Genomic DNA, 18,412 nt, shown 5'->3' with positions numbered 1-18,412 from the left:
TGTACCATTGAGTACCACCCCGGTAAAGCAAATGTGGTGGCGGATGCACTTGGTAGGAACCCATCTGTGACTTTGTCATATTTAAGGGCCACTCGAGTACCCCTATTGTCAGAGTTGAGGTCTACGGGGGTTGAGTTATTGGTTGATGAGGTTGGTACTCTGGTGGCTAGTTTTCATGTGAGACCAGTATTCATTGATAAAATACGGGAAAACCAGCCTCTTGATCCAAGAATTGAAGGGATTAAAGAAGGTGTTCGTGGTGGTTGGCAACTTGAGTTTTCTATTCGAAGAGATGGGACATTGATGTTTGGGAAGAGACTTTGTGTTCCTAACGTCGAACCACTTAAACGAGAAATACTTGATGAAGCTCATAACTCTGCGTATGCCCTGCATCCTGGTGGTACAAAAATGTATCGGACTCTTAAAGAGTACTATTGGTGGCCAAACATGAAAAGAGAAATTGCAGCTTTTGTGAGTAAATGTCTAGTGTGCCAGCAAGTGAAAGCGGAAAGGCAAAAACCGTCGGGGTTGTTGCAACCTTTGCCAATTCCGGAATGGAAATGGGATCATCTCACCATGGATTTTATTTACAAGTTAACTCGTACGCAGGATGGTAATGATGGTATTTGGGTGATTGTAGATCGACTCACCAAATCAGCTCATTTTCTGGCGGTTAAAGAAACCTTTAGTTTGGATAAACTGGCAAAGTTGTATGTGGACGAAATTGTAAAGCTTCATGGTGTTCCCGAGTCCATTGTTTCTGATCGCGATGCCCGATTCACATCGAAGTTTTGGAGGAAGGTTCACAAATGTTTGGGAACAAAATTACAATTTAGCACTGCTTTCCATCCTCAAACTGATGGACAATCTGAGCGGACTATACAGACTTTGGAAGACATGTTGAGGGCTTGTTCTCTACAATTTAAAGGAAGTTGGGATAAGCACTTGGCTTTGATGGAGTTTGCATATAACAACAGTTACCATTCGAGTATTGGTATGGCCCCCTACGAAGCTTTGTATGGGAAACAGTGTAGGACCCCCTTGTGTTGGGATGAAGTGGGAGAAAGACAACTTATTGGTCCTGAGATTATTGAAATCACAACAGATAAAGTTAAGGTGATCAGAGAGAGACTTAAGACGGCCCAAAGCAGACAGAAGAGCTACGCAGATAAACATAGGAAGCATCTTGAATTTCAAGTTGGTGATTGGGTATTTCTGAAGTTATCTCCTTGGAAGGGTGTGGTAAGGTTTGGTAAACGAGGGAAACTAAGTCCAAGGTATATGGGTCCCTATGAGATTGTGGAACGAATTGGTCTTGTCGCTTACCGCTTGGCTTTACCTCCACAACTATCTCAAGTACATGATGTATTCCACGTCTCCATGCTTCGCAAGTACATCACTGATCCTTCACATGTGTTACCAGCTCAACCCATTACACTTACAGAAGATTTAACCTATGAAGAAGAACCAGTGCAGATCCTTGATCGTCGAGAGCAAGTACTCCGAAGTAAGGTTATACCTTTGGTTAAGGTATTATGGAGGAATCACCTGATTGAAGAAGCTACTTGGGAACCAGAGGATCAAATGAGGCAACAGTATCCACATCTTTTTCCTTGACAGGTACAATTTCGAGGACGAAATTTTATAAGGAGGGGAGATTGTAATGCCCCGTACCTATTAATTACTTTTTACCGTGGTTGACCGAGGAGTGACTTTTTCTTTAGTCCGGTAAATTAGGAAATTTATTTGAGATTGTCGTAGAATACGCAAAATCGAGTTCGTGGACACGAAGTTTGTTTAAATCGGAGTTTTTACGGAAAAGTTATGATCAAAAATAGAAAGTACTATTCATAGCATGGTTATTTTTTTTTAGATGAGTTATTATTGTGGAAAAGAGGGAATAAAAACAGAAAAGGAAGAGAGAGAAATCGGTTTCCCGATTCCAGCCCCCCCCCCCCTTCCTTTCTTCCTTCTTTCTTTTCTTTCTCTTTCTGCAAACCGGAGCCACTTTTTCCGGTGAAACCACCGCCACCGGCCGCACCACCGGCCATTAGAGGATCTTCTCTTCCTCCTCTTGCATCTAATGTAAGTATTTCACCTTGGGTAGCTTTGGTTTTGGAGATATGAGGAAAATTGCAGAAATGGAAAAAAATGGATTTTTGCTTTGATCTCAGTTTTCCGGCGATTTCCGGTCAAATTTCTTTGGGTTTTGGTTGTTGGTGAGTTGCTGAATGAGTTCCTAACCTTGTTGCAGCTTGTTTTGGGCTGTGGAGGAAGATTTGAAGGTGTTTGAGACTGTGAACAGTAACTCTCGAATTCTTGGGTTCTTGTTTGATTTTTCTGGATATTTTTGCTTGTTTTTGGTGGCTGCTGCAGGTTTAGAGATATTTGTGTGGGTTATGAAGTTGATTTTGGAATAAATAGGTTGATTGGAATTGAATTTAATCTTGGAGTTTGTGTTAAACTTGAAGTTTGTTTGATATTGAGTTTTCTTTGGTTGTGATGTTGAACATGGTTGATGGATTTGTCATGTTTGTAGTGTTGGGTGAAAACTCTTGGTAAAGGGCTATTATGAATTATTTGTTAGGAAGTAGAGAGAATTTGAGATTGTTAGAGTTGAAATTGTGATTTTGCAAAGGAGAGAAAAATTAAGAAAGAATGTGGAATTGTTCTATTTTGTGGAGGAGTTTGGAGTGGAGATTGTGTTTTGGAAAAGAGAATTTAGAGAGGAGTTGAAATTGAGAGATGGGAATGTGAGTGGAAATAAGGAAGGTTAAGAATGAATTTGGAAATTTTTGGAAAGGATTTATATTATAATTTGGTGGTAATTTTTGATGAAGGAAGTGAATTAAAAATTTGTTTAGTTATCGAAAGGTTCTTGTGAAGATTTAAATTAAGTGAAGTCCTTGATCGATTGAGAATCGAATTAAAAATCGGTTGAGTAGTTTGAGTTAGAGGGCATTGAGATTGTAAAGAAATGATAGAATTTAATCTCAAATTAATGGATGGGCGTTTTATAACCATTTGTGAATAACGGATGCTTATTCCGAGGGGAATGAGTTGTTTTTGAGAGTATCTCATTATATGGTTAATTATATCCTATTTTATTGTGACAGGACGTACTGAGCCCTCGAGCGAGGAGGACACAGACAGGCAGCAGGGTTAGCTGCGGGATTCACTTGTGAGTGGACTTTTATTTTGTTAAAATAATGCATGCAGCATGGTATTAAGTTTTGAAATGTGATTTTATGGAAAGAAAAGGATTAAAAAGGAAACAGTTGACAAGGAGGCCAGTTTGGCGCATGCGTATCTTACCTAGTTGGCAGACCCTTCTAGGTAATAGTCTGGTTGGCAGTCCCTTCCAGACTACAGCTCGGGTGGCAGTCCCACCCGATGCGTCATCTGGTCGGCAGTCCCTTCCAGATGACTTGAGGTAGTTAGTCGGCAGTCCCTTCTACTACCTGTGGCTAGTTGGCAGTCCCAACTAATCACCGCCTCCTACTCCGGTTGGCAGTCCCTTCCGATGCGTCATCGGGTGGCAGTCCCTCCCCGATGGCATGAGATGCCTAGGAAGCAGTCCTTCCTAGTAATCAAATGAGTTTCTTGGAAAAAAAGACTCGCTGCATGATGGTTTTGTTAAAAAGAGAAATGGGGAAGCATACCATAAATTGTTTTGATTCTAGTTTCGGTTTTGTCCACTCACTCTAATGGATTTTATATGTTTTCCCCTGGGCCCTTCGTTTTCAAATGCCCAGATTTCAGATTAGCCGAGATTGCGTCCAGGCTCAAGGACTTTGGGAATCAGCGCTTCCGTTTTTGTCCGTAGGTTATTACTTAACCTACCTTGTATGATATCGGCTTAGTTTTAGTGTTGCTCTGATAAGCCTTTTCTTTTGATTTTGATGGATGTTGTTGTTCGGATTGTGGTTGCTTACGGAGGTTATATTGGGCTTTGAACTTTCCGGATGTAATATATGTGCTTGGATTGTAAATATGATATTGTAGGTTGAGTAGAAGTTAATGTTGTAATCATATCCAGGTTTGTGAAATTTTTGGGTAGCCCATATTTAGGGGAGGTTCTGCCGAATTTTCGGTAGGATTTCGCTTAATGTGGGCCCCGCAGGCTCGTATCCAGGTAATTGGGGTGATTCCTGGGTCGGGTCCTGTCACTATGTCATCTCACTTCTAGTTCAGGAAGCAGGGAGTCACAGACGTTGCCAAATCTTTCTTCGAGTGAGACCCATAGCCTTTTGGTGTCTTCTTCATTGATATACTCGTATTAGAGCGAATCATCCATATGACGAGTCATTAGAATGATGGCTTTCGCCTTATTTGCTTCCAAGGCTGCTCTATTTGCTTCCAAAACTTGAGCTTGCTCAACAGTTAACATGTCCTGGCTGGGTTCGAGAATCGTATCTAGGATTCCATTGGCCTTAAGATGTTGGCGAACATCACGAACCCACTTGTGATATCTAGAGCCATTTGTTCCCAATGGAGCGAAGTCCAGATTGTGTTTAGGTTACTCATCCTGATATAGAACAAGAAAAATGGTTAGTTTCGGAGCGAAAAAGGCTACCACGAAAACAATAAAATTTATGAGCGTAGTTGCTCCTAAGAAATTAAGAATTCTGAGCATAGTCGCTTCAAAGATATTTGATTCCAAGAGGTATTGAATTAGATCGAAGCAATGATGTGTTTGTGGTTGATCATAACTTCTCAACAAACTCTAAGTTTGGAGGACTCTACAAGCTCCAAGTTTGGAGTGAGCACGAACCCCCATAGTTCAGCTTTTGGTCTCGCTTATAAAGAAGAAAGGGGGGGGGGAGTAGAAGATGGGAGGTTACAAGTCCTCAATAAAAAGAAGAGAAATTGAAAAAAAAAACTCAAAAAGGGGAACTTTTAGTAAAAAAAAAAGCCAAAAATGCCTCGAAATAGTGATCTAAAAGTCGTTGGAAAATTATCTAAAAAGTCACTGGAAATTCCACCGGAAAATGGCCGGTGGCCAGCGGCTGTCAGAAAATGGCCAGTGGTCAGCGGCTGTTGAAGGTGGCGGGAGTTGGTCGGTGGGCTGCTTCTTCTGGTGGGCCTTTACTTCTTCTTCTATTAGTGAGCCACATGCCTCTTTTTTCTTTTCTTTTCTGTTAGTGGGTTGCAGGCCTCTCTGTTTTTTTTCTTTCTTTCTTTCTTTTCTGTCAGTGGGCCGCATGGCTCTCTTTTATTTTCTTTCTTCTTTTCTTCTTTGCTAGCCCGCGCCTCCTCTTTCTTTCTTTTGGGCTGCTTCTTGCGCTAGGCTCTGCTAGGGAAGGTCTGGGTTGCTCCTTGTGTTGGGCTCGACTAGATAAAGACTAGGCTAGGAGTTTGACGGTTCATGGATGTGGCGGTTCTGCGGGTCGGTCCGGCTACTTTAAGGTCGGTTCCAGGAGATATTTTTTCGGTTCTCGGATTTTGGAGTTAAGATGTCGGTGGTGACAAAATTTGATAGGAGAATGCGGTTTGGAAGAATGCGAACTGGGCAGGGGATTTTTTTTTATCTTCTTGATGTCGGTTCAGTACTTTTCCGGTGGCGCCGCCTCAGGTTCTGGGCTCCTGGAATTGGGGGCTACAAGTTTTGCTACGGTAGTTGCTCAGATTTGAGGGCTACGAAATTAGGGTTTCAGGGTTAGGGCGTCGTGCTGATAACATGTTTTAGGAAAACTAAAATTGGAAGAGAATTGAATCGTACTTTCATTGATAATATGGGCATATTTATATAGAGGATTACAAGCATAGGGATAGAGTTGTACATGGAAATATAATCGTACATTGATTGGATATCTACTAACATTCCCTGAGATTATTTCTAATACAAACTCTATTACAACTAGAGCAAGTAACCTAGAGTTTGGGCAAGACACATATTCTGGATTTACTTGAACATGCTTGATATTTTCATTAAAAATATCAAAAATTTCATTGAACTTGAAAAATTAAATGTGTTTTTTTTTTTTTTTCGACAAAGCAAAACCCTAAACAAAACAAACCCTCTAGCACAACCAAGACCTAATTCATCAAATAGAAACACATGACTAGCAGCTAGGGGTAAAGATTTATTCTAACTCTGAGCAGGATCGTGATGACCAACAAAGGCAATAGCATCAGCTAAGAAATTCGATTCCCTCTTCACATGCGTAAAAGAAACTGAGTTGAGAAAAGTGGCTAACTTGAGAATATCTTGAACTAGAGGCTTGATTCTCCAGGGCGTTTGAATGCAACTAGTTATACTGTCAATCAAAAGCTTAGAATCACCTTCAACTTCAATATGGGAAAATCCATGCAACCAAGCAGCATGCAAGCCTGGTCTAAGAGCCATAGCCTCAATAGTAAGGACATAATATGAGCCAAGGTGGTTCGCAACTGCTAAAATAGGCTCAACTTATGCATTCCTAAAAACAAAGTCTCCTACACTACTGTGATTCTGTAAAACTGAACCATCAAAATTTAATTTCAAGAAACTAGTATAAGGTGGCTGCCATTTAATTAGGGTCTGAGAACAACTTCTTCTTGGAGAATTAGGATTAGAATAATCATAAAGAAACAGATAACAGGCTGTAGCATGGATTATTTGAATTGAAATATATATTTTATTTCTAAAAATAAGATCATTACGAGCTTTCTAAAGTGAATAAGTAGTGCAAAGTGCTACAATAAAAGTATTAACAGAATAAGAATTTTTGAAAGATAAATGTTGATATAAATATCATATCTCAAAAAGAAAAAAGAAAAAAAGAAAAAAGGTGTATTAAAAATATAGGAACGTGTCAACTGTCAAGCCCCACAGTAAATCAGTCCATCACTTTTTGCTTTGTAACTTTGGGTTCTTAAAGCACGTGCTTCCACGTGCAGTCGGTAGATACCATTCGACGTCGCTTTGAAGCCTTTTTTTCCTTTTCCGTCGTTTGGTTCAAACTTTTAAATTAAAAAACCATTTCAAAATTTGAATTTAGCCGAAAATTAAAACCGTCCCGTGAAACAAGGAGCGCGGTTAAAGCCAGAGTAAGATAAAACCGTAAAAGGCAAAATCACCTTCCAACGTACAATCCCCCTCACGCCAGCCAAAAAAATTAACTATTCACCGCTGTAGTTTAACCGCGGTTGGGTTTTCCCTTCCCGCTCCTAATCCCTCTTATAAAAACCCCGACCCACCGATAGGCTACCCCATCATTGCCTTCTCTTCCACCTCAGGCGTCTTAATAAACGCCCCGTTTTGGTTCTCTCCGTCTCTGCTTCTCTCTCCGATCCCAGCCTCATCTCTCCGTCAAATCTTCGCCTTCAATTCGTCTTCAACCGAAAATGAGGGAGTGCATTTCTATCCACATCGGTCAGGCCGGTATTCAGGTCGGAAACGCCTGCTGGGAGCTTTACTGCCTCGAGCATGGAATTCAGGTACTGTTTCTCTTCGTTTCGCGGCTCCGATTTGGCTAGATCTAGGCCTCTGATGCGTTTTTGTTTCCAAAATCGGACTCGTGGTTTGTAGATCTGCTTCATTTTCTGCTGGATCTAGGTTTTTTGGTGCTATTTGTTGTACATTGACGGAGTTGGTGACTGATTTTAAGTAATCTTGTCTGTGATTGGCTGGATGAAGTTGGATTTGTGATTTTGTGGACGGATCTAGGGTTTCTCTTGGTCTATGCGATACAGAGCACTTGTTTGGTTTTGCTTTGATTAGATCTGTTAAATTTCTGACTAATGATGCTGTAAATTTAGGCGAACTTTGGTGTATTGCATCTTGTAATTTATGTTTAATTGGATTTCTGTATCTGTATGAGATATTAGAATTTGATTGAACGTTCTGCATTCACAAATGCTAGGTTTGAAATGCTGGTGTAAAGTGTTGCTTGTAGATCTGCTAGTATTGACAGTGCATTTTCGGTAGTTATTCGGTATTGTGTGGTTTGCAGTCCTGATACCTATAGTCAAACTGGAAATGAGTTTTAGTTATGAATTGGTTTTTTTTTTGATGATATTCTAAAACTCCAAACTATTAGGATTTATGGTGGAACAGAACAAATGGTTTTGGTTTTAATCCAAGAGTACTTGCATTCCCATGTGACATAGAAAAGGGTTTTCACTCATTTGGTTGAAATACCGATGCAATCACAAAACATTTTCACATATGAATTGGTTTGGTTGGTTTGATGCAATGCGATGCTAAAGATTGTATTTGATGTTTTCAACAGCCTGATGGCCAGATGCCAAGTGACAAGACCGTTGGTGGAGGTGATGATGCTTTCAACACCTTCTTCAGTGAGACTGGTGCTGGGAAGCATGTGCCTCGTGCAGTGTTTGTCGATTTGGAGCCCACCGTCATTGATGAAGTGAGGACTGGAACATACCGCCAACTCTTCCACCCTGAACAGCTCATCAGTGGCAAGGAAGATGCAGCTAACAACTTTGCTCGTGGCCACTATACCAGTTACTATTTTACTCCTCTCTTTGTTTGCGATTTTTTTTCCCTGTTAAATGTCAAACTGCTTATGTTTGTCTTTCTTCTTTATCAGTTGGGAAAGAGATTGTTGACCTGTGCCTGGACCGTATTCGAAAGCTTGCTGACAACTGCACTGGTCTCCAAGGGTTCCTTGTTTTCAATGCCGTGGGTGGAGGCACTGGTTCAGGCCTTGGCTCCCTTTTACTGGAACGTCTCTCAGTGGACTATGGCAAGAAGTCCAAGCTTGGATTCACTGTCTACCCCTCTCCACAAGTATCTACCTCTGTGGTTGAGCCCTACAACAGTGTTCTCTCAACCCACTCCCTTCTGGAACACACTGATGTTGCTGTGCTGTTGGATAATGAGGCCATCTATGACATATGCAGGCGCTCCCTTGACATTGAACGCCCTACCTATACCAACCTCAACCGCCTCGTTTCACAGGTAATGTCCTGTCTTCTCTTTTTAATTTAGCACTTTGCTTGTTACTCATTTAAGGGATATGGATACTAATTTCCTTTTGCTGTCTGTTTTAGGTTATCTCATCTCTGACTGCATCTCTGAGGTTTGATGGTGCCTTGAATGTGGATGTGACTGAATTCCAGACCAATCTTGTCCCATACCCCAGAATCCACTTCATGCTTTCATCTTATGCCCCTGTTATCTCAGCTGAGAAGGCATATCATGAGCAGCTTTCAGTTGCAGAGATCACCAACAGCGCATTCGAGCCTTCCTCCATGATGGCCAAGTGCGATCCTCGCCATGGTAAATACATGGCCTGCTGTCTCATGTACAGAGGTGATGTGGTGCCCAAGGATGTCAACGCAGCTGTTGCCACCATCAAGACCAAGCGTACCATCCAATTTGTTGACTGGTGCCCCACTGGATTCAAATGTGGTATCAACTACCAGCCCCCAACTGTTGTTCCAGGTGGTGATCTCGCCAAGGTTCAGAGGGCAGTGTGCATGATCTCAAACTCCACCAGCGTTGCTGAGGTGTTCTCACGCATTGACCACAAGTTTGACCTCATGTATGCCAAGAGGGCCTTCGTCCACTGGTATGTCGGTGAGGGAATGGAGGAAGGTGAGTTCTCTGAGGCCCGTGAGGATCTTGCTGCCCTGGAGAAGGACTATGAGGAGGTTGGTGCTGAGGGCGAGGAGGGCGAAGACGGTGATGAGGGAGATGAGTATTGAGTACTTACATCATCCGTGTCTAGCCAGTTAGATTGTGTTTCTTATAGTTGCTATGTGCTTGTGGTGTGTTTCTATCATTTTAGTTTGAAAACTTGAAGCAACTCTGGTGTGGTTATATTTGTTCCGCAACTCTGGTGTGGTTATATTTTTGTTTCCTGTACTAGACTCCTATGAATGTGGCTTTGCTGTTATATTCGAAGCTTTAATGTTGAGTGTTCATCTCGGTACTATTATTCTATGATCTGAATTCGACTCTTTTTCCGTTACCAAGAAAAAAAAATGTACACTACACACGTGCAGTGCAGGCACATAACCAGAGGAACCATTGGAGAATGCCCTGTTTGACTACAGCAATATAGTAGAGGGGTGGTCTTCCATACACTAAAATGTGTTCTTTTCTGTAGTGTTGATCCCTTAGTTCTTTTTTAACATTTATTTATGCATTTTTTTTATCACATAACAGCGGAAAATTTATAATAATAAGTTCTTAGTTGAATTCAGGATCTCCTACTAGTTATAAAGGCTATTGTTACTCGATAAAATTAGTTCTTGTTTTTTGAAAAATGTTTCGTTTTGAAGCGTATTGTAGTAGAAAAGTTTTCATTTGTTTTTGCGTGAGATACTTAAGGACTTTGATTTTGTCACAATTGGAGAAATGCACTCGTAATTTATGAGCAATTGCAACAGCTTCCCTATAATTTTTGTATTATAGAGAAACAAAAGTAAAAGCTTTAGCCTCTTTTTCTTCTCCAACTCCAACATATTCCCTATTTTACAACAATCTCTAAAATCTCCATATGCTTCCTTAAAATTTTAGAGTTTGCTGTAAATATAGGAAATTTGGTTTTCTCTTTCCTCACTTTCCCTAAAATAGGGATAGTTATAGGGAAGCTGTTGGAGTTGCTCTTATAGGGAATCTGTTGGAGCACAAGAAGTTTATTTTTCCTTAAAGTAGAGAAAAATCAAAATATAGGGAATTTGTTGAAGTTGCTCTAATAAGTGAATAGGAGAAGGTCTCGTAATTCAAACATTGTTGATTTCTGTGTATCAAAAAAAAAAAAACGCATTATTGATCGCTCGTTGGGTAGTCCTCTTCTTATTGATGGGGGGAAAAAATTATGTTTTCTTATTGTCTTATTGCCCTTTAGGCTAGCTGAAGTGGTTAGAGAGAGAGAATAATCGAGTCGAGATTGTTTGAGGTCAGATTTTTGTTTCTGTGTAGCCTGAAATTTGTTTTCTTAATGGAAAAATCACTTTTATATGACCTCTAATGACTAGTTTCACACTATCATGATAATTTCAGCGGGTAATATGTTTTTTATTTTTTGTTTTTACGGAATTCGTTTTCTAGCAGAAAATTTCTAAAATAAGTGAAGAGAAACACAAATTCCCACAGCCTTTTGTTCCAAGTTTTCTCGTGGTGGTGTCTCAATTCTCACTGTTGGTCTTGGACTAGAATTGCAAAGTGCACCAAGTATAATATTGCAATTTACTTTTACAAAATATTAGTTTGGTCCAAGAACAGACAAATCTGCAACAAGAACAAGAACCAGAAAGCCTGTGAAAAATTCCTTCACAATATTCCCTGTTGAAGACATTTGGGCCCTTTTTTCCTGCTCCTTCCTTAATAGCTTTGATCCCCTTTGTCTTTTCCCACATCTACTATACTGTAACCTACAGCATAGGCATAGCAACTTTACTCTCTACTTGAATATCAGGAAGCTTCTCAAAGTATCACAAAGAGTGTCCTCATAAGCTGGAAAAACAGAAAAGCTAAAAGATAAAAGAGGGCTCTTTGATTAATGCAATGGAGAAGAAGAGGAAGAAGGATGAGAAAGTTGCTTGCACCACTAGTCAGGAACTAGAGACAGACCACCATTTCTTGGTATGAACCCTCTTTTTCCTTTTCTAATTTTTCTGTAATTGTTTGTAAAAATTGTGGATTTAATACTTCAATCTAAAGCTTTATAATGAAAAAAGCACAATGCTGAGCTTGACCTCTGTGGGGTTTCACTGTTTTTTTTTGTTTTTGGGTGTTTTCTTTTCTTTTATCTTTTGGGTTTTCATCTAATCTTGTAGTTTATTTGGCCTAAAGTAAGAGAAATACACAAAGATGTTGTCTTTGAGGGTTTCTTTCAACCCCTTCTTCTTAGGCGTCTGATTCTTACATCTCTGTAATTGGGTAGTTTAGTTCATCTATTGCAAATGACAGTAACTCATCCTTCTTTTTGTTTAATCTGTCATTTTGTGTTTGTTAATCTGTAATTGTTACTGTTTACCTGCTTCCATTGTCTGAGATATTGAGAATTCTGAAGAAAATTTGAGCTATTTCCTTGTATCTTGAACAATAAAAAATGCATGCTCTAGTGAACAAGACTCAAATTTGTAAACTTCCACTTTCTTCAACTTAAAAAATGGTCAATCTGTACCTACACAGAGCAAGGATCACCAAAGCCAAGACAATGCTGAACCTCTAACAAAGAGTACAAACACTGATAGTCCTTCGAATGGCAACGTACCTTCCCTATGTCACCAATACCCAGTAACTTTTCCATGGCCGTACACGCCTCAACATGGTGGGGAGCAATGTCCTTTGGTGTCTAGACCCTTTTTTGCAACTCAATCACCATTGCCTGGCATTATAAGCCAATGGCCGCAGTTTCCACATCAGGTCCAGCATGGCCAGCCACCGCGGAACTATTCCCAGTCAGCTGCTCCCTTTTGGCTACCACAGCAGCCTGGTTATCCATTTTCTGCCTCCAATGCACCGTCAACTTTCCAGCCATTTGTTGCTGTTGGAGCAACTGATATTAGTGGTGAAACATCTACAACAAACCAAAATCAGGTTCCCAATTTCTATTACCATGTTGGGTACCCATATCCAGGCTTTCCAGGTAAACATGTAACTTTAGTCATTTCCATGTTCTGCATCGTCACATACTTCTTTGCGGCAGTATGACTGATTGATCTGCATACATTATATCTTTTGATGCCTGACTAGAAAATTATCAAAAATCATTGTTCAATACTATATGACGATAATTGATGGTTTGTGTACTTAATTATGCGATCTTTGCTGTTTTACAAGCATTTATTTCTTGTATAATGCAAGTTTGCTTACAAAATTTTTAGTTTGATATTTAGAATATCAGCAAGCCGCCAAAATTTGAGTGATAGCACATATGAAGGTGAAGCTTTATTGTTTACAGGTTCATGTGATTCCTTATCTTGGTGGAATCAAGCGCAAGCACCCCACCCTCTGTGCACATATGCTTTTCCAGGAGGCTGCATCTCTTCGCCACCTGCATCACTGCCTCTGCCTAGTTTTTCTGCAACTCTTGGGCAAACCTTTGAAAAAGGAATTATCAGGGCACCAGCAACACTTTCTAAGAAGCACCAGCAGCTTTGGGATGCTCAAGTATGAATCTTTATTTTCCTTTTAAACGTATGTATTCTGATTTTATGGTCTAGTTGATGTGATATAAACTGAGTATTTCTGGTTCCGAGATTGTAGTCTGCAGAAAATGTTCAGCTATGGAGTGCAATCAACCACTTGCAATCAGAAGTAACTGATTACAAGAATTGCTTAACACGGCTCGAAGCAGAACTGTCTTCTCTTAAAGCAGTGGCAGAAGAGACCACTGCTCAAGTTAGTGGGGCTGTTTTACCTGCAAAACCATCAAAGAGAGGGAGACCAAAGAGATCAGTTGCTTCAGCTGATGCAGTGCATTCTCCTGATAAGTCTCATCGCCGAGCTCGTGGCAGAAAATCTGTAGTATGCAATGCTCAACAGTTTGATAGTAAATCACATTTGTTTGAGAAAGTAATCCTCAACAAGGTGGAAGACAAAGAAAAAGCATGTCACTTAACAGCTGCTGTTGAGCAAGGAAACAATGCCTCACATGTTGTCACACATTCTGGTGGCCATATGGAGATAAATGGAACCAGTTCGACAATGCCTGCATTCCACTATCAATTTCAGCAGGAACTTCCTGCTGTCCAAACATATGGAAATGGGAGTTCTGCTTCTTCGGAAATGAAAGTTTCTAATGTCAAGGCTAACAACTGTAGGACTACCTACCCTGTCTATCCTCAGAACATCCCATGGCCTTATAACAATACCTCTGAAATTGAGAGAAACGAGCTAAATATTGGCCCCAATGGTTTGTACAATAGCGGTATTGTTATACAAGGGGGACAGATCATCCCTGGATGGAGTTTTGGAAATGAAGAGGACGCTTCAGAAAAGCCGGAAGATGCCATGTTAGGATCAGGAAAGAATGACAATGAGGAGACCATGGGAGATGAATCTAGTTCAGGAGCAGAAAAAGTTGCTCGAACAAACAATGATGGTGGCTTCAAAATGGATGATAGAGAAGGAACTAGCAAAAAGTGTCTTGCTCCACCCAATAACTAGTGACAGAGTTTATTCCACTAGTCTGCATTTAGAGTTTATATGATAAGCTTTTGATGCATCCTGCAAGATGTGGCTTGCCATTCTCTGCACAGAAATGTTGGCCCAAATTTTGTAGCTAGGAAGAGCAGGATGGTATAATCTTGGAAAATGTGGTAAACATACAAGGGGATTTTGACTCTCTAAGATGCGGCAAAGTATATGTAAGAATTCGATCTCCACTTTAGGCATTCGGTTTTCATGTGGAACTGTATTGTCTTGCTTCTTCAATCTTTCTACTAGCTATACTAAATTCTACATATTGCACTATACATAGATGAGACTCTTTAAAAGATAAATCAGTGTCAGTGTCTAAGTGACAAGATTTGCTCAAATAAGCAGGGAAACTCGCACTCTATAACATAATGTCAGTTTCTCGATCACTAGAACACGAAATTTCTTGACTTCAGAAGTATCACGGGATAAATGGTCTTTACCATTAGAACTCAAGCAGAACCAGAACCAGAACCAGAACCAGAACCAGAACCATCTAAACCATAATGATTTCGTCTTGATCATGCATCTAATCTTTGACACATGCATTTACGGTGGCAAAACAAATAATGCCAGAAATTAGTCAAGGAACACTACCCATATAATCATATTTCATTCTCTTAATTAATCAACAAAGGGTCATCAACTTGTACTTTTGCTTTTGAATTTGTCTAGGGTTCATAGTTCATACATGGCCCTCTTCCCTGAAAATGTGCTGTTGCCCATTAAACTGCAAGTCTATGTTGTAGGTCAGGTCTAACTCTAAGTCGTACTCCGATGAACAGATAAAAGGAAAGGTGGAGATTCGTGCCCTACGACAAATGGTATCGCGTCATATTCTTCCTAAAAAGGTCCAGGACTCTAGAAGGTTTTAGTGTTTAACGACTATGAAGCATGAGACGAAGTTTCAGTCGGGCACCGAAACCCTAAAATATGGCCGCAGAAGAAAATAGGGTCGTTGAATTATTAGCACACCTTTGTGTCACTTTCAAGACTCGAAACCAAGCTATGAAGACTGGGTTACGTTACAGACAGACTGATACAATTATACATGATCTTTCTAGCTTATTTAAAACAACTGACTACTGCAGCATCTATCTTATTCTTAGTTGAAAAGTCTCCTTCTAGAGGTATTTTGTAATTGGAGTGACTCCAATGTGGATTGGAGTATTGGACTCAACATAGAAGACAAGTTCTTTACCTAGTGGTATTTCTGTTCATGATAGTGGATGAGTCTTAATAACAAACAAAGAATTACACCATCTAAATCCATTGGTCTATACAGTACAAGAGATTAAGACTCAATATTGCTGCTCATGGTTTTACAAATAATCACCATACCACAGTTCATAACGTCAGAGCGAACATTATTTTAATAATTTTAAAACCTTGATAACTATTCATTTGCTCAACAATCGTAATCTGCATGATGATAATAATGTAATTTTCCCTTTTCAAAATAATAATAATAATAATAATAATAATAATAATAATAATAATAATGTAATTTTCCAGTTAGAATTGTATTGTCTTAATTTCTTATGATATATTGGATATGTAGACATCCCTCGGCCAAAAGTCCAAAACAAAAACTTGCAATTAAATTGTTTTATGTTTTGTATAGTGACATTAGTCTTTCCTTTGTAAGTGAAAGGTCTTGAGTTCAACTCACAGACTAATTATTGTGTATTATTAGTTATTATGTAAATAATAAAGACAAAACAATTTAAATGGTAATTAGTTATCTCATCGAAGTTCTTTTGAATAATTATGTATGATTAATCTGTATCTAGTATTTTAGCTAATCTGGTTAATGTATCTAACATTTCACATGAATAATTATGTATGATTAATTTGTATCTAGTATTTTAGCTAATCTGGTTAATGTATCTAACATTTCACTTGTGGTACGTTTCTGTAAATCTTGACCAAAGAAGTATAAACTTAAAACAAATTTGAATGATATTTGTTAACAATCCAATCTAATAAAAGCGGGGCAGATAAAATTGCCACAGAAACTGGTCAAATTGGAAGACTACTAACCAACCATAAAATGGTAGTTTGTGGGTGTTCAACGTCTCCTTCGAAATAAATTTGGATAAGAATAGTTAACAACAAATGACATCATAATTCCTAACTTCAACTAATTTGTCTTCCTTCATATCCAAGAAAGGAAAGTTGTTACACAGAAATCAACATCTTGATTACATTTCCTACTCCGACTAGGTACTGTTAGGTACAATTCTCAAAGTTTGAATCTCATTTTTCTTAATATCCTTCACAACGAAGGAAATCCCATGTTTTCATTTCTTTGAAAGGGATGTTTTCATTTTTCATATAAAAGAGATTTTTCTACTATTTTTTTTTCAGCAAAGAAAGAGGGTTTTTTACTTAATAGGTTAACTTGTCAACTAAGACTAGAAAAATTTAGCACGTGACTTTTCTCCTCATGCATGTTCCATCACACACGCTCACACCCAGTTTTCCCGATTAAGGAAGGCAAACCCATGTTTCCATCCAAAATAGACGTTAGCATATATATAACTCTCTCCTTCACAGTCAAACACCATCTTTTTTCTTTCACTCGTTTACGATTCTTATTCCTTCCTCCAAATCTTCCGCTATACAGTTAACAAATCCAAAACCCCAATTCACAATCTTCAATTCTTCATCACCGTTTTCGATTCGATTGATTTTCCCGAGTTCTCAATTTTTCTCCGATGGCCAGAAACAGCTCTCAGGCGACTGTCAACAAAAACCTCGTGTGCTTCTCCATCGCCGCTTATGCCAAAATCCTCATCAACCACTTGAAATCCTCTAACATCCCAGTTGAAAGGGGCCTCACCGATGCGGAGCTCGCGTCGATTGAGGCCACCTTCAGTTTCACTTTCCCACCGGACCTCCGGCCCATTCTCCAAGAGGGGCTCCCGGTTGGGCCGGGATTCCCGAACTGGCGGGCATCCTCGGCCCAACAGCTCAACATCCTCCTCAACCTCCCGGCCCTCAGCCTCCTCAAGCAAGTCTCCGAGGGAAGCCTCTGGTGTCCGAGTTGGGGTCCGAGGCCCGACCGCGGCGGAGTCAACGCGGGGTTGGAGAAAGTCAAAGCTCTGTTGAGGAAAGCGCCGGTTTTGGTTTCGGTGTATAGGAACTGTTACATTCCCTGCGAGCCGAATTTGGCGGGAAATCCAGTGTTTTATATAGACTCCCAGAGCGTGAGGGTTCTGAGTTTCGACGTCACAGGGTTCTTCAGGGAGTTTGGAATGGCGCACGCGCCGGCGTGGGCTCCGAAGGAGGCGAGGAGGTTGGAGTTTTGGAGCGACGTGGCGGAGGGTGGGGCCACGCGCCGGTGGTGGAGCGGGAAGCTGGGTGGCGGGTGCTTGGATGAGGTGTGCAGGAGGCTGAGGGAGGGAGGGTGGAAGGAGGAGGAGGTTAGGGAGATGATGATGATGGACGGTTGTGGTGGAGAAATGGAGTGTGGGACTCAGGTGATCGGACGGTGGAGGGAGGAGGATGTGGGGTGGCGCGTGGGGTTGTTGTCGTTGGTTTTGTTGCGTGGGGGATGGGCCAGGGAAGATGTGGTGTACTCGCTTGGTCTTCATGACCAGAACATGATAGGGGAGAACGGGGTTGTTGATGAGAACGTAATAACGTATTTAGAGGGTCAGCTTTGTAATTAGACCATCTGGTTAGATGATTTTTCTTTTTGGCTAATCATTGATTAGATTAATGGATCTAAAATTCTAAAGGAACCAAATTACTTTTTTATTTGAGGAAAAATGTTTATTCCAGATTAGATTTTTTTCAGTCTGTCAGCTTTAGATTTTGAATTGGTTCATAACTTCGATTTATTGGGTTTAAATTATTATCCATATCAATTATATTAATTTTAAATCGAAATCAGAGTAAAAAATACTAAATTTGAGGGTGTCTTTTTCGGATAGGAAAACATAAATAGAATTTTTTTTGGCGAATTTCAACGGTACTAGGGCTGATAGATTTTTTTTTCAGTCGGGAAAAAGAAATATGTGGTATTGTGAAGAGTAATTAACATCAATAGAAGAAGCAAAGAGGAAGGAGGCATTAAGGATCCCGCACCCGTGTAAAAGGTTCTTTATATTGCTTAAAAACAAGGTTACCTTGGTTAGCCTAGAACAGGAAAGGTAAGGCAAAAAATTGACCATCTGTATTTGGTCTCATCCACAACAACAAAACAGACAAAATTGAAGCTAGATATAATTCGTGATTCCATATCAATTGTGGTCCAGTTTTGTGTTGAATTTCATATATTCTGCATGAAAAATTGCTACA

The 18,412-nt window shown here is 40.0% G+C and overlaps 3 protein-coding genes across 4 annotated transcripts; all 3 read left to right on the top strand.

Annotated features, from left to right (window-relative positions):
- The first annotated feature begins 7,187 nt into the window (after nt 1-7,187).
- On the top strand, nt 7,188-9,895 carry LOC112186103 (tubulin alpha-3 chain). The gene is made up of 4 exons (XM_024324462.2): nt 7,188-7,422; nt 8,217-8,451; nt 8,538-8,908; nt 9,001-9,895. Exons 1-4 carry the CDS (start codon nt 7,330-7,332, stop codon nt 9,655-9,657), a joined length of 1,356 nt encoding a protein of 451 aa, XP_024180230.1. The 5' UTR covers nt 7,188-7,329; the 3' UTR covers nt 9,658-9,895.
- Nucleotides 9,896-11,093: 1,198 nt separating this feature from the next.
- LOC112186007 lies at nt 11,094-15,160 on the top strand. 2 transcript variants are annotated; one of them, XR_002930585.2, is made up of 5 exons: nt 11,094-11,542; nt 12,095-12,551; nt 12,867-13,075; nt 13,172-14,274; nt 14,890-15,160. XR_002930585.2 is itself a non-coding variant. In XM_024324357.2 (4 exons), exons 1-4 carry the CDS (start codon nt 11,465-11,467, stop codon nt 14,072-14,074), a joined length of 1,647 nt encoding a protein of 548 aa, XP_024180125.1. In that variant the 5' UTR covers nt 11,094-11,464; the 3' UTR covers nt 14,075-14,379. The 2 variants fall into 2 exon arrangements, 1 of the variants encoding a protein (XP_024180125.1); XM_024324357.2 differs by lacking the exon at nt 14,890-15,160 and having other exon boundaries at nt 13,172-14,379.
- Nucleotides 15,161-16,646: 1,486 nt separating this feature from the next.
- Nucleotides 16,647-17,969, top strand: LOC112188584. The gene has a single exon (XM_024327729.2). The coding sequence runs from the start codon at nt 16,825-16,827 to the stop codon at nt 17,779-17,781; it is 957 nt and encodes a 318-aa protein (XP_024183497.1). The 5' UTR covers nt 16,647-16,824; the 3' UTR covers nt 17,782-17,969.
- Nucleotides 17,970-18,412: the final 443 nt, after the last annotated feature.

The sequence above is a fragment of the Rosa chinensis genome, chromosome 2 (assembly GCF_002994745.2).
Source record: "Rosa chinensis cultivar Old Blush chromosome 2, RchiOBHm-V2, whole genome shotgun sequence".
In the NCBI taxonomy this organism is placed as follows: Eukaryota; Viridiplantae; Streptophyta; class Magnoliopsida; order Rosales; family Rosaceae; genus Rosa; species Rosa chinensis.
Note: the sequence above shows the minus strand (reverse complement) of the source record. Positions and strands in the feature narration are given on the sequence as shown.

What these genes read in the sequence shown, in the direction of transcription:
- LOC112186103 (XM_024324462.2), top strand. Translation starts at nt 7,330, where the DNA reads ATGAGGGAGTGCATTTCTATCCACATCGGTCAGGCCGGTATTCAGGTC. An exon ending in GCCTCGAGCATGGAATTCAG is followed by an intron (nt 7,423 to 8,216) that starts GTACTGTTTCTC and finishes TGTTTTCAACAG; the next exon opens with CCTGATGGCCAGATGCCAAG. An exon ending in TCAACCGCCTCGTTTCACAG is followed by an intron (nt 8,909 to 9,000) that starts GTAATGTCCTGT and finishes TGTCTGTTTTAG; the next exon opens with GTTATCTCATCTCTGACTGC.
- LOC112186007 (XM_024324357.2), top strand. Translation starts at nt 11,465, where the DNA reads ATGGAGAAGAAGAGGAAGAAGGATGAGAAAGTTGCTTGCACCACTAGT. An exon ending in AGACAGACCACCATTTCTTG is followed by an intron (nt 11,543 to 12,094) that starts GTATGAACCCTC and finishes GTACCTACACAG; the next exon opens with AGCAAGGATCACCAAAGCCA. An exon ending in AGCAGCTTTGGGATGCTCAA is followed by an intron (nt 13,076 to 13,171) that starts GTATGAATCTTT and finishes CCGAGATTGTAG; the next exon opens with TCTGCAGAAAATGTTCAGCT.
- LOC112188584 (XM_024327729.2), top strand. Translation starts at nt 16,825, where the DNA reads ATGGCCAGAAACAGCTCTCAGGCGACTGTCAACAAAAACCTCGTGTGC.